Source organism: Microchirus variegatus (genome assembly GCF_963457635.1).
Source record: "Microchirus variegatus genome assembly, chromosome: 16".
Lineage (NCBI taxonomy): Eukaryota > Metazoa > Chordata > Actinopteri > Pleuronectiformes > Soleidae > Microchirus > Microchirus variegatus.
In genome coordinates, this window is record NC_139817.1 from 18,546,808 (window position 1) to 18,562,620 (window position 15,813).

The 15,813-nt window shown below is 43.0% G+C and overlaps 1 protein-coding gene across 1 annotated transcript in view; it reads left to right on the forward strand.

Annotated features, from left to right (window-relative positions):
- The first annotated feature begins 203 nt into the window (after positions 1-203).
- The window catches only part of auh (AU RNA binding protein/enoyl-CoA hydratase), a 28,578-nt gene continuing 12,968 nt past the window's right edge, over positions 204-15,813 (forward strand). Inside the window, exons 1-5 of the mRNA XM_083902776.1 lie at positions 204-471; positions 5,290-5,357; positions 12,458-12,545; positions 12,649-12,735; positions 15,442-15,534. Coding sequence (XP_083758902.1) covers positions 240-471; positions 5,290-5,357; positions 12,458-12,545; positions 12,649-12,735; positions 15,442-15,534 — 568 coding nt within the window. The 5' untranslated portion in view covers positions 204-239. The remainder of the gene's footprint in view (positions 472-5,289; positions 5,358-12,457; positions 12,546-12,648; positions 12,736-15,441; positions 15,535-15,813) is intronic.

Genomic DNA, 15,813 nt, shown 5'->3' on the forward strand with positions numbered 1-15,813 from the left:
GTGCTCGAATCTGCTTCTACGAGTTTCAGATACTTTTTCTTTTTCTCCACCAAATATACCTTCATACAAATGGAGTTACAACTGATTATGGTCCGTAAGTGCATTTCTTACACGAATCACTGGCCATTTATTCACATGTATGATCTTATGTCTTCTGCACTGACAGCAGATCACGTGACGACAGCACGTGACTGGGTTGAAAGTTGAAAGTCACACAGGCAGCACTACAGCTCGGCATCATGGCGGCCTTGTTAGTGCGCAGAACCCTGTCACAAGCATTCACTGTGCCGGCGACAGAGCGAGGCACCGTGTGCAGGTCAGCGGCAGCTCTCTCCTTCTTCAGGCGGCCTGTTGTCCCTGGAGCAGCGTCGCCATGTCCGCGGCTCTACGTCCCCGCAGCAGCGGCGCGACACTACTCTTCCGACACGAAGGACGACCTGCGAGTCAAGTACCTGGACGGAGTAGACGACGGTTAGTTCACGTGCACATATGCATGTATGATTGTTGTAGACTCAGTCATGTTAGCAGTCGTTCATTTACGGTGAAATTACTGCTGAACGCCATGATACTACATGATACGCGTTGACGTCACTCTGTACATGATCATAACATGGATGTACAATATGAACTGGATAGAGCACCGCCCCCTCTGCCTTTGAAGACAATGTTAGACCGGAAGTTCCGATTAACGCTGTTTTTTAGTGTGTATATGCGTCATTACCTTGTTTAAGAAGCACTGAAGGTTCTAAACAAACAGTTCAGCCTCTGCCGAGAAGAGAACGCTGTGTTTTATTGTAATCTCGGGCTCAGTGAGATCTCTGAAAAAACCCGGTCCGGTTACCTAAACAGCGGTTCTCCTGAACAGCAGATCTTCCTGCTCCGGGCACTAGTCCGGGCACATCCGGTTGCGTACATTGAACCACAGAAGAAGAATAACGTCCGTTGTGGAGGTGTTTCACGAGCGACAGTGTCTTCTGACTCTGGGTCTGACTCCGGGTCAAAGGCATAAAAGGGACTGCGGCGGGGAGTCGTGAAGAAGCTATTTTTAAACACTGTTAAATCAATGTTTTGATAATGAGGGGCCCACGGTTGGTGTAGTGGTTAGCACTCTTGCCTTTGCAGCAAGAAGACCCAGGTTCCTGTGTTCGAGCCCCGTTTGGAACAACTTCGGAACAAGGGTCTTTCTGCATGGAGTTTGCATGTTCTCCCCGTGTGTGCGTGGGTTTCCTCCGGGTTCTCCGGCTTCCTCCCACAGTCCAAAAACATGCAATATGGGGATTAGGTGAATTGGTCACTCTAAATTGACCATAGGTGTGAGAGTGAGAGTGAATGGTTGTTTGTCTCTATATGTGGCCCTACGATAGACTGGCGAACTGTCCAGGGTGTACCCCGCCTATCGCCCAATGTCAGCTGAGATAGGCACAGCACCCCCAGTGACCCCAGTGGTAGATGATGGATGGATGGATGGATCCATCATCTCCCCAGCTCCCCCCTGCGGTCACTTCACCACTGATTCCCGGGGAGGATGTTTGTCTTATCGTCACTATCTGGTCATAAAGTTACTGTTAAATGTGATGAACACGCAAATTATAGTTGAATATAAACAGGTTGAGTGAAAGAATTGGGAGTTATAAACCTACTTTAACACGTTATTGTTCCTAATAATAATTTTACAATTATATAAGGGAAATCAGACAAAAACACATAAGCTAAAGTCGAAACGAAACGTGTTAATGTGACGTCGGTATTCATTTGCATTCTCCCATCATGCCTTTCGCTGTTCATGTACGCGTCAAGTAAGTCGATAGCGTGGACGGCTCGTTCACATAGCCGACAATAGTCGACAGGTAACATGGTAGTGACACTACTGCACATGCTCTATGGGCCCCATAACCCGGAAATAAACGTGGAAGTCAAAAACTTTTTTGGCATATATGCGCTGGGTGAGCAGCTTCATAGGAATGAACGGAGCCAAAGGGGCGGAGCTCTATCCAGTTCATATAATACATCCATGGATCAGAACCTCTGCAGTCCAGCTTTGGCGCCGCATTGTAGCGCTAATGTACGGAGACCAGGTAGGGTCATGGTGGGACATTTTGTAACTTTTTTGTGTTCCCTCGCAATACTTTTTTGCATTTCTTCTTAATTCTTTTTACATTCCCTCATAATACTTGATGCCTTACCTCACAATAACTTTTGAGTTTGCGAGGTAATGCAATATTAAAAAAATCATGCAGTGACCTTAACTTACAGGTCAGTTCGGCTCACACAATCCAACAACACAACAATGGAGAACACGCACCCGTGGGAAAGAAGGATTGAGTTGTTTTTTAGATGGGCCTCACATATAGAGACATTAAAACCGTGCTTGGTAGTAGACACGGTTTCAGCAAGGGCTGACCCAAATTGTAGCAGTGGCAGCTATCTGTGGCATAACCACACTGTTTGTGGTCTCCATAGTTACACTCATTTGCATCAAGAATAGAATAGGAGAGACACAGAACTTTGGCTTGATGAGCTGCTTGCTGAGATTATTGACTCAGTGCCACATTCATTGTAATTGATGTGTGATTCATGTGTATATTGCTTGCTTTCCTCTTGATGGTCACTACACGTTGCTTTTGCTCTGTGCTACTAGCACCGACAGGTCTTAGTTAAAACTGCAAAAAAGGTTGTCATTCCGAGCATGCTGCAAACATATTTGTTTAGTTATAACATGATAGGCTATCATTATCTTCATCACCACCACAGTCATCTCACTGTAGTTTAACATAGCTTATTATATAACCATATTATTGTTATAATAATTTTTTGTGTTTGAATCTTATAAACTCAGTGGTAGAGGGGTGTTCTATCAATGGAAGTTCAAAGGTTCGATTACAGGCTCAACTAGTCTATATGCCATGTTCTATTACAGGGGTGCCCAAACACTTTTTTTTATCACGGCGAGATTTGATAATGTGAAGATTTCCAGGGGACAATGGCCAACGGTAAACGTTGTAAATCTATTGCAAAACTATTTTATAATAATTACATTGTCATTGTCAGTAGAGCTGAAACAATTAATCGATGAACTAGTTATTAATCGATTACTAAATTAATCGCCAACTATTTTGATAATCGATAATCGGTTTGAAACTTTTTTCATTATTAAAACAAGATTTCTGATTGTTTTAGCTTCTTAAATGTGAGTATTTTCTTGGTTTCTTTGCTCCACATAACAAAGAAATCATTAAAACTGAATCTTTTTGGTTTGTGGACAAAAACAAGACATTCGAGAACATCTTAATTTCCAGGTTTGACAAACACTGATCAACGTTTTTTAACATTTTCCTGTCATTTTCTGAACCAAACGATTCATCGATTAATCAAGAAAATAATTGACAGATTAATCGTTTATAATCTTTAGTTGCATCTCTACTTGTCAGGAATATCATTTTTAAATGGCAATGTAACCAAATCCAAGACACGCAGGAGTGGAAACAAATGTAAAAGACTGCCTTTCTGTCACATGTGGAGTCGAATAATATAATAGACCAGATCAGATTGTCACAGAGTTTTAAACTCAGGACTCTGGTTTCAAAGCACAACTCATTACCAGTCTAGGTCATAAATAATAAACATTAAACATTGTGAGGTAATGCAAAACTTATTTCGAGATAATGCAAAATTATGCCCCCCAAAAACAATCTCACCATGTCCCTTTGTCGCTTTAGGTGCTGTGTACTTTTTAAGATAAGATAGTCCTTTATAAGTCTGCAGTGTGGAAACTGTCACACCGTCACAACAGCAAAGACACTAAAGATAAAGAATAAATAATGAAAAATGCATTTTCAAGAAAGTACACTAGAGCAAGATATTAACAATAAGAAAAAAAAAAATAGAATGTACATTATAGACAGTTTCCAGAATATATGCAGTATGGGCTTGATATTTACAGTATAAACAAAGATTGAACATGGGATATTATATATGTATGTTGCCCCTGTACACATGGGATGAGGAGTCTGATCATGTGTGGTCTACTGAGAGCAGTGCTTGTTGTACAGTCTAACAGCTGCAGGGAGGAACGACCTGCGATAACGCTCCTTCATATTAGAGATCGACCGATATGTTTTTTTCAGGGCCGATACTGATTATTATAATAAATAAATAAATAGATTCCTGAAGTTTTATAAAGTAAATAAAACAAAGTTAAATAAAATTTGCACAGAAATGTGTCTCAATTAAGCAGTGTCGGATTGAAAGAGTTAAAAGCGGGGCCACATATGCTCAACTCATCATGCTTAGTTTATTACAGCATTTGGGAAGCCTTTAGTTGATTTTATCATGTAAATGTTATATTTTAACAACATGTGATAGCAGGGACCCTATCATTCAAAACTAAGCTGCCACATTACTCACAATTAAATTTAGTGTAGCTGAAAAAAAATAGTACAATAGCAAGAGCAGAGCCGCCACTTATGTTTAACTTTTGCTCTCACAGTAACGTTACTAGCAGCGTTGAGTTTTAGAGGATTGTGATTTTTATTACAAGTTTCTTTACAAGGTCTGCTGCCTTAACTTACCTTTGAAACATACCTGCTCTGCGCAGCTTCACTTTTTTGTCCTCTCCCTCCGTGTAAGCACTGTGAGCACTGTGCATGCAGAGCTTTCACAGCTGCTGATTGGCTGTTACCGTGGCTCTGTGTGTAACTAATCAGATGGTGGTGTGGGCGGGACAATGCTGGAGACACAGTGGGGACTGCAGGCAGAGAGAAGCGGCTGTAGTGGAGCCAAAATAACTCGGTTTTAAATTGATACATCATCGGCCGTAGGATTAAAAAAAGGCTGATGCCGATTTTCGTCAAAATGCCGAATATCGGCGCCGATAATCGCTGATCCTTCTTCAGACATTTAGGATGTTTCAGTCTGTTACTGAAGGAGTAACAGGCTGAAACTAAACTAAATTCAAATTATTGGATTTAAGACTTTTTAAGACCCCGCCGATACCCTGTTTTTAGTGTTTGATTAGTGCAGTCAATACTAGTATACCCTACTCGATGTTTATCTGATAATAACATCAGCAGAGATTACCTTACTAACTTAAAACCAGCAGTCATGTTGTCATCAAATTAATAAAAACAACATCAACCTGAATTACTGCCACTGTTATATCGGCAAATGTGACCATCAGAATATAACATATTTCATTGTTTCTGATGTGATTCTGGTAGACAATGCCTGTGTTTTACAAGTGTGAGATTGTGTTATTTGATGTCTATAAATGTTTATCACACTGTCTTTTAGGTATCGTCGTTGTTGGGATAAATCGACCAAAAGCCAAAAATGCCATTAGCAAAAATCTGGTGAAGCTGGTATGTATTATTATTTACACTGATAATTGTGTGTATGTAAGAGTTACTGACAAATAAGGTTCAGGTTCAATGACCCAATTTACTCCACACAGGAAAACATATGTATGGCCACCTCTTGCCTTCTTATGCTGAGTGTTTATCAGAACAACCATAACCCAAACACTTCTTCCGGTACAGTTATACTCAAGTTTGTCAGCTAACTTGCTCAGATCTATCTTGTTTCCCCCGCTTTATATCACACACACCTGCGCTCCTTTCACCGTCACTCACACTGACGTCATCACGCATTTGTCTACTTTTTTTTTTTTTTTTTTACAGCAGCATCAACAGCAGCAATGCGGGGGTGTAAACTATTCTACACTGTACTACTTACTACTTTATGCCCAAAACATGGCTGTAATGTCCATTATTGACCATCAGAACAGCGATAATAAAAATGAGGGGCAAAAAAAAGGAAAAAAAAGCAGACCCTCCGCTGGAACGCGTGTGTCGCCACTCGCCAGATGGCTAAGGTTTTTGAACCTGCGCTCGTTAGGTGTCCACCAGAGTGAAGTACAGTGATCCTGACTGGGTGAGATGCCGTCTTCATTTGTGTAGCGATTGTGTTACGTCCCCCACCCCTGTCCTAAACTTAAGCGCAACCTCGTTCACACAGCAGGCACTAGTGATGCGCGGGTCGGGTTTTTTTCCAACCCGCGGGTCCCGCATTTATTTAATCATTTGACCCGCACCATCCCGCATGCACAATCGCATCTGTTTTCACAACCCGCCCCACCCCGCCCCGCTGCTATTAAATACACATTAAATATGTCATTGAACAAGGCTTTTATTCTGTCTGACAAATGTGCTTGAACACAGCGGCACTGGAAACGACAAATTAAAATCTTAATAAAATATATATATATAGCCTACGTATAAAAAATAAACAATAAATAAATCATAAAATAATATGATAATGACTTGCGTTGGAATTTTGTTACTTTTTATTTTGTCTCCTATGTTTTGTGCCATGTTTTATTTATTGTACTGTTAAGCACTTTGTACCAGCTTTAGCTGCCTAAAGCGCTCTATAAATAAAGTTGAGTTGAGTTTAGGAAGCCGGTTACACTACTCTGAGACGCGTCCTTCTTTTTAGACCCCCCACAATCATGTCGTGTCATGCTGGACGTACCCGTCTTGTGGCTCTCATGCTTGGATAGCGTATCACAAGAATTGCACTTCATGTAACCAATGCTGCTGTCGTCTACTGCACTAATTACCTCACAGAAATTGTCCCAAACATGAGATTTAGCAGCTTGTCCTTCTTTTCTTTTAACTTTGTATTCTCCCGACCGTAATCTTTCCCTCACTTCTTCCATCTTCCCCGCTTCTTTTGATACTGGTTTGTTGTGGCCGCTGCTTGGCGCTTTTGTGACGTCAGGTCGCAGGTGGATTTACCAGACATTTAATCCTTCATGACCCGCCCCACCCGCCCCGCCAATAAAGTGAACATTTCTTGACCCGACCCAACCCGACCCGCGGGTAACCCGCGAGACCCGTGGGTTACGGGTCGGCCCGCGCATCACTAGCAGGCACACACACAACCACAGCCACTGAGAGAACGAGCCGGTGACGCGAGCAGCCGCGCGCCCTCATGTCAGAGCGCAGGGAGGCTGAACAGCAGGATCACCTTTTCGTGCACAGCTTCTTTAACCTCCGTGGTTGTGAACTTTACCTGTGAACTTTAACTTTACCTGTGGTTTGTGACACTTAGACTTTTTTTACTCGTAATTTTTTGTCGAGGTGCGCACGTGTCGATTGTCGATCGATTTGTCGACAAAAAAGTTCCATCCCTAGTCTGTATTATGTATTGTGGTGTATGTGTTGCTACCATCTCTTGGCATCACGTCCCATGAATCTGAGCATCTGGACTCGTCTAGGAGGACATAGGAAAGTCTGTGTGACAGCGTGGAGAGACAGCCGACTGGAGGAAATAGCTACCCATGTTGGCAGTCTCCAAAGCTGTTCATTGGAGACACCCACCAAGTGCTACAGAAAGTAAACAAAGTAACATATTCCTAGAATCTGCGAGAGCGGGGGCTCAAGATGGCTGGACTTTGACAACACAGGTACAGACCCAGGAATGGACATCACTACTCATAGTGATGCTTGCTCGTGAGCAAGAACACGGCACATGAGACAACTGCAGCAGCAGCATGACACTCACTTCAGATGTGCTCCTGTGGCTGGGCAAAAATCACATCACTCAGGGGATTTCCACTAAGGAAAGAGAGGGTGCTTGAGATAGCAGAGACAAGGGCCTCACATTAACCAGTACTTCTTACGAAGCAACCAGTCAAATCAGTCGAGCGACAGCACAGCGACCAGACAAAGACCAAAGTTTGCAGAGCATCAGCATCAACCAAATCCAGGTGGCAGCAAGAGATCAAAAGACTGGTCAGAGAGAGAAGGCAGCTGAGAAAGCAGTGGAAGAAGGCCTCTGATGCAGTTAGAGATGGTTTCATGGTACTCCAGGAGGACTAGAGTTTAGATTCTCTGCCCGAGCCCGACCCGGGCCCTTGATCAAGCATTTGTGTTTTTTCTCCATCATCCTGTTTGTGTGGTATGTTATAGCACGTCGTATTGTGTGAAGGTGTAAAAACCTGCGGCCGTGAATGCATCATTTAAAAACCAGGAAGCGTAACGTCATTAGCAACATATGCGTTCATGGAAGCGGAGCTCATCGGCTCTGTTATTGTTGTAAATTAGACTGTGGCAGCAGGTACAACAAGCTCCCACTGTTGGGAGGACATGGAGGTACGTGTACGGCTCACGTATTAAAAAATTGTTGGGTTTAAATCTTGCTTGGGCTCATAATTACATAGTCAATGTGTCAGGCTCGGCCAGGTTTGGACACAATGTGCACGGGCTTGAGTCCGGTCGGGCTTGATTTTTTGGGCCTGATCTAAGCTCTAAGGAGGACATCAAATGCCGGTTGGCAACCTTGCGAAGAGCAGAGAACTTGAGGAAACATTGCAAGTGGAAGGATCACACAAGAACACTATATCTATAAAATTCCTTCAAGTTCTTCAAAGACCTCTTCGATTAAAAAAAGCGGAACCCTGAAAACTCCAAAGCAGGAACTGGAAGCAGATCTGAATAAGGTCCACCATGACACGAAAAGGCATGGACAGATAGGTATCCCACATGATATTCCAATTTGTCAGGGTGCTAGCCTCTGAGTGGTATTCTCCGGGCAACAGCTACAGCAATGACACTGAGTTGCGATATCATCGGGAGCACGGAACCTTGCTAGGTTCCCTCTGCTCCTGGCAGGTTCAACCATGGTGGGATGGTTCCCAGGGGAGCTGTTGGTGGCTAATAGCACCTGCACTCCTTCTCCTTGATCTAAGGTAGCCAGACAGACGCCCCTCCTAGACTCTATGACGGGCCAGTGGGAACCTGGAACACCATTACAGACTGTCTCTCTACCTACCTTCAAATCACTTGTAATATTGACATACAATGTGAGCACACTCCTCCAGGAAGGGAAGAGTTTTTCATGGGCCTTAAGGATGCAGGAGTTGACATTGTTGGCATTCAAGAGCACGGAACAATACCTATGGCGTGGCAAAGGGCTGGAGGTTTGCAAATTCCCAAGGAGAAGGATACAGCAGACAATTTTGTCCAGCGTCAACGTTGAGGAGAAAATCTTTTTCTTTTTTTAGGCTGTCCGCCTACCTGGAAAGGAATAAGTACATCGATACACAGGCTTTTAGCTAGGATTTTTTCTCTGTCTACATCACAGTTGCGATGAAGTGCAAGAGATCCGAGTAGATCTTCGTAAAACGTGTCGACAGACTGTTAAGATGCTTTAGGGCTGCAATTAAGAGAATATCAGATGAGCTGATTTCTTTAGTTAACTGCTCAAAGGGGGCGAGAAGACACGCCTCAGTTTTGGAAATCCATTCCACATTTTGCCAGGTATCAGAGCAGTCAGGGAATCACTTGTGGAGACATTTCAGCAGACATTAAAGCACAGACATATCGGATCGGACATTTCTACAGTTGTATCGGAAATTTCCGATCAGTCAATTATGTCTGTATCGGAACCCGATACTGGATCGGATCGGCCCCATCCCTAGTTACAACATCGTTTCGGTAGTTTTGTTTCACCAAATTTTCGGTGCATCCCTTAATATAACATCTTGATTGGCAAGAATAATATAACCTTATCAATGACGTATTTGATAACGTGACTTCGGGTTCAATTGGCACTTGGCTCACCAATTATATGGTGGCGCAGCGCCCTTGTTCCCAGCTTTAGAAAAAACCCTGTGGCTAATTTTCATCACATTGAGTGAAGCTACTGGGGGAAACAGGGGAGGAAAAAATTGTCTTTAGAGCGTCCTGCCTAAAAGTCAAAGGACACCCTGCTGACGAAAAGCCTGGATGACATGACAACTCTGACCACTACTGCAGCATATACCAGGTGGCTACTTGGAAAACTGCAGGACAACATAAAGTGGGCCCGGAAGAAAATCAACCCAGACAAGTAACGGAGCATCTAAATAGTCAAGGGAGAGCTTAAAAAACATGAAGTTCTGGATTGGTGACGATCCAATACCAACGGTCTCTGAGCAACCCGTCAAGAGCCTGGCAGGTGGTACAACGCAAGCCTCAGGGACAAAGATCAAGTGCAGCAAATAAGGCAGAACATCACCAACAGTCTGGAAAACATAAATAAGACCGTACTGCCAGGGAAGTTCAAGCTCTGCTGCCTGCAATTTCGAACTCTCCCAACAGTAATGTGGCCATTCAGTATCTACAAGGTCCCAGTAACAGCTGTGGAAAAGATGGAGCGAATAGTGACTTCATACGTGAATAAATGGCTTGGGTCCCACGCTGTCTGACTACCATCAGCCTCTACTGCAAAGGGGTCCTTGAACCTCCTATTACAAGCCTCACAGAAGAGTACAAGTGATCTAAAGTGAGACTCCAGAGACCAGACCATCAGCAATGCTGAACCACCCCTCTTAACAAGACGGAAATGGACACCTTCCAAAGCAGTACAGCATGCCATGTCAGCCCTGAAGCACAATGACATCGTGGGGCATGTCCAGCTGGGAAGAGGAGGCTTTGGCCATGCGGCAAGTAAACCAACTTGGTGTAAGGCTTCAACTTCAGAGAGGAAAATGGTGGTGGAGGAGGTGTGCCGTCAGGAGGAGGCTGAAAGAAGCGCAAAGGCTGTCTCTCTTGTCAAGCAGGGTCAATGGATTTGGTGGGAAGACATGGAGAGGAGAACACTCAGCTGGAGGCAGCTCTGGGAAATAGAGGCAAGCAAGATCAGCTTCATCATCAGAGCTACCTATGATGTGCTCCCATCTCCAAAAAACATCCACTTATGGTATGGCGAGGACCCAACCCGTGCCCTCTGCCCAACTCCAGCGACTATCGATCACATCTTGACTGGTTGTAAGACCAGCCTCATACAAGGCTGCTGCTCCTCAAGAGTTTGGCTCTTGAGAGCAAGATGAATACCACCAATTCCTTGCCCTTGAGAGCAACCACTTCCGTCACACAGCACCAATATTCATCCGAGAGGGACAGAGAGAGCCCAACCAGCCCCTTACCAAACAAGAAGCTGGACAGCTAGCCATGGCCCGGGATTCAAAGACACTAGTTGATATTGGCCAGCAACTAATCTTTCCACCAGAGATTGCAGCCACCGACCTTGGTACTCTGGTCCCCTTCACTGAAATCTGTCAACACCATAGAGCTCACAGTCCCATGGGAGAATTCAATCAAAGAGGCCTATGAGTGCAAGAAACTGCATTACACAGAACTGCGCACACACACACACACACGCAAACAGGTTTAGACAAAAACTTACTGTATAAAGTGAGCAGCTTCATCCACGTAAGCTGTAAATGCAGATTTTCTCTGTAGAATTTGGTGTGAGAGAGTGAGTGGTTTACAAACTTCAGTTTCTACCCAGAAAAGACTGTCTACTGGTGAGATTAAACTGCAAACATTATCTTAAAGGGACAATGTGTAGTATTTATGGGTTTATATAAGCCAAAATCCACTTTTTTATACATATTATGTGCTCCTGCATTGTCTAGTCGCTGTATAATAGTTTTTGTTTTATTTTCGTAGTGTTTCAAAAAGTCATGTAAAATAACATGGTCGCGGGCCGCGGTTGCATAGCCACTGTTAGCAGCGAGACGCCATGTTTCTACCGGAGCCTGTAAGGACAAACGCGAGAGAACAAATCAAGCGCCTCTTTACTTGTAGCGAAAGTCCCGCCTCCACTCTCTCCACTTCGTCTGCTACGGCCGCGGTAGCTCGCCCTCTCCCTCGCCTCACGAACCTCATCTGCTGACACGGAGAAAGACAACGATGGCCGAAAAATTGACCAGCTGCGGATACCGTAGCGCTCAGGGAAGGGAGGGGGTGAGCAGAGGAGCAGTTCTTTGTTGTAAATTTCAGCCTCTCCTCTAGATGGCACTATAAACTACCTACTTCACCTTAAAGATATTGTTGGATTTTTTTGCCTTTTCTTGGTCCTTGTCCTTTTGTCCACACTGACATCCATGTTTTCAGTAAGGGAAGTGTCCATGTCTCACACACTTTCCAGTGCTGGCAGTTTGGTGGTGAGCCACTTGAGTGCTTTTAGAAACCTAACATGCGCACAGATCACTCGGTGATGATGTTTCTGCCAGTTTAACTTGATTCATCCAATCAGATTACTGACAAAAATCTGATTTGCAAACATATTTATGCATGGCTTTGCAGAAGCCGCATTTATGCTGTACTGTGATGACTTGGCATGAAAGTAGAGTGGCCAGTACATGTAGCTGGTCTGATTCCTGCACCATTACCAATACACATATAACACATGTACCTGAGCCAGCAAGGACCAACATTTTTATTTCCTGTTTGAATTCATTTGTTTCATTTTATAATGTACTCATTGTTGTTCTGTTAGTGAGTCACAGCCATGCCAGGAAATTCCACAATAAAAATAAATGTACATTTACATTTCAATCATAAAACATTGCCTGAAGTGTGCTTTTTATGGAGAGAAAAAAAGCAAAACCTCATATTTTGTCTTTCAGATGTTTGAGGTTGTGGAGGACGTTAAGAAGAATAACAAAGTTCGCAGTGTCATTTTTTGTAGTTTGGTTCCTGGGATCTTCTGTGCAGGTATATTTATCCAATTCATATTTCCATGTGTTATGTTAAAAATATCATAGAATTTAGATTTTTACTTCTCAATGCTGTTCTCTCTCCCTCTCTCTGAGTGCAGGTGCAGACCTGAAGGAGAGAGCTAAGATGCACCAGAGTGAAGTTGGACCATTTGTGTCCAAAGCCAGAACGCTTATCACAGAAATTGGTAAAGATGAATATTTCTGCTGGCATTGATGTTGTTATCAGTCATTTAAAATAGGGTCAATATTTTTTTTCAGTTCAAATATGTTATCTGCCAGTTGTGCAAGTGTGTTGGAAAATTTGTGCAGATCTCTCAGTCACACAGTAGAAACTTATGAAAAATATGACAAATGTAAATGCACAATGTAAATGCACACTGTTCTCGAGCAAAAAAGTGCAATCATAATGTGTGGGGAGCACCATCTTTCACTCAGTGTGGCGCAATATACTGCCTCACATGATATAAGGAAACCAATATGAATGATTACAATTATATAAATTAAACAATAACTTGCCAAAACACAAGATACATTATTTCAAGTATCTGTACATAGTAAGACAGAAACCTTAACAATATTATAGAGCAGGGGTCTCAAACTCAAATGACCTGGGGGCCAAAGCGCATCTATTGTGGTCAAGAGGGGGCTGGCTTAGAGAACAAAAAGTGGGGAAAAAAACTGTTCACGATATTGCATCATGATACCACACCTATGCTTAATAATACTATTTATGATGCAAAATCAATGTATTAATATCAAAAACAGACATTTATTTTAAAGTGCATAAATAATTGTAACAACTGTAATTAAAATTTGTACCAGGAGCCGTTTTGGCCACTGCCATTCGTGGCTTAGGCCCTAAAAAGTTTATATATTCAATTGAATGTTGTATATGATACATTTAATAATGGGATAATTACGACCAAATGTCTTATTATTACTGTTATAACCAACATTGCTAGCAAACATATATTATATTCTATCACCTCGCTGGCAGCTGTGCCTCAGCTACACACTTTGTTTAAAAGACGGTAAGGTCTTGGGCCATGTTTTCATTATAGCATGACATTAAGTGAGGGGTCGCATGTAATCGATTGGGGGGCCGCATGTGGCTCCTGGGCCGGCAGTTTGAGACCCCTCTTATAGAGAAAAGAAACAACAACAATTCACACAGTGAACAAACACTAGGCATCAGTGGAGAGAAAAAACTCCCTTTTAAAAGGAAGAAATCTCTTGACAGAACCAGACTCAAACGTGCAGCATCTGCCTCGAACCAGTGAAGTGGGGTGAAAGGAAAAAATGGGGGACAGAAAGTGAAAGAAGTAGGTGCGGTAGAGACAGACCAAGAGCACAACAATTATGTCAAGTTCTAAGTTCAGATAGGACATTTCTGAATCAGTTATGACATGTTTATAGAACCACAATGTCCTTTATACAAGCAGCAGCAGATATTGTTGTTCAAAAAATTATACTGATATCAAGTTTAATTATAGCATCATAATAATGACAACAATACGACTGCTAGTGATAACAGCAAATCATTTGTTTAACTGTATCACCAAACTTTGTACGTATATTAAAAAATAATAATAATAATGCAATTACACCCCAATCAGGATCTGAGACCCAATACATACAAGCATAAACAGGCTTTGATCAGGTTGATTTCTATTAAGTCCCAATACTGTTCAACATTATATGAAATAACTAAGTGGACCTGAGATGATCTGGTTTTGGGTCAACATTTGAAAACCCAATCTTCTTGTAACCCAAAACACAGATGAATGTGAGACAGGAAACGCAACAGAGAGCAACTGGGTTTGTCACAGCCAGTAGTGAAGGCTGTTGTGGCCAGATACTTGGGGATGAGGGAGTCCTCTTTCCTGTCCTGACCTCATGTCGTTCACTGGTGTCAGCAGAACTGTAAGAGATTAAAAATCAGTTAGAGATGTGCTACATGTGGATTTATGGGCTACATCGGGTAAAGCCCAATTTATACTCCTGCGTAAAGTGCTCTGCGTAGGTTACGCAGAGACTCTGCGTCGACGCAGAGCCTGTCGAAGAGCCTCTGCGTCGTCTCCGACTGCACGAAATATTTTTTAAGTGTCCGTCACTCCATCAAGGGACAACGGAGACGGCAAGAGCTGCGATTGGTCCTCAGGACAGGCCGAGCAGGCTGCTCTGTGCCGGCTCACAGTGGCACTGAGTGTCCACAGACGCGGGGCTGATCCCCGCCGATTACGCCGCTGCCAAACTATAAATACGTCATATCTTAATACACACAGCACATGTTTAGACTCTAAATGGCCAATTTCTCGCCCTCAAATTATCTTAAAACTGCGTTACGTGACACAGAAAATTGAGAAACGGCCACTGTTTCAACAACAACAGTCTTTCTCTCTCTTTCTCTCTCGACGCCATTGCTCACTTTAGCCAGAAGCACAACAACCTTGCGCAGCGACCCCTACTGATCGGGCGGGAAATTGCAGCGCGTATCCGTCAGATAACGCATACGCAGTCGGAGAAGTACAATCTGGCCTTAAGTGGTGAAGGATGAGAAATCGAGGAAGGGGTATGTTGCTATGTTGACTTGTTGGTGCTATACACACAGTTTGGTTTGGACACCATGTGAAATAAATCAATTGGATGTGTTAGTGCATCACTTTATAGTAGATCGAGTCTGGCTGGGTTCATGCCAGAAGAACCCATGGGTCAGAGTCAGGTGAGATCAAAACATTTCCATGTCCTTTTGGGTTTGGGTACAAACATTTGGACCGCTGAAGAACTCTCTATATATGAGGGTTTCACTAACACAACCAATGCCCGAAGCAAGAAAGAGGGTCTTACAGTGTCTGACAACATTTGTCTGTTTGCCTACTTTTTTGTTCCAGGTAACCTGCCTGTACCAACCATAGCTGCGATCGATGGAGCTGCTTTAGGAGGAGGCTTGGAAATGGCCCTTGCCTGTGACATGAGAATTGCTGGTAAGTCACAGTTGGCAGACGCATGTATTTGTACTGTGAACAGGGGAATATGTCAGAGCATGTCTAAATGGTCTGTATTTGTTTATATGGTGTTCACTCAAAGCTGCTGTACAGTACATTTTATTATTAAGAACTGAAACACTTACTCGATTAATCGATTGCTAAATTAATCAACTATTTTGACAACCGATTAATTAATTTGAAGCTTTTTTTCATTATTAAAACAAGATTTCTGATTGCTTTAGCTTCTTAAACATGATTTCTTTGTTCCATATAACA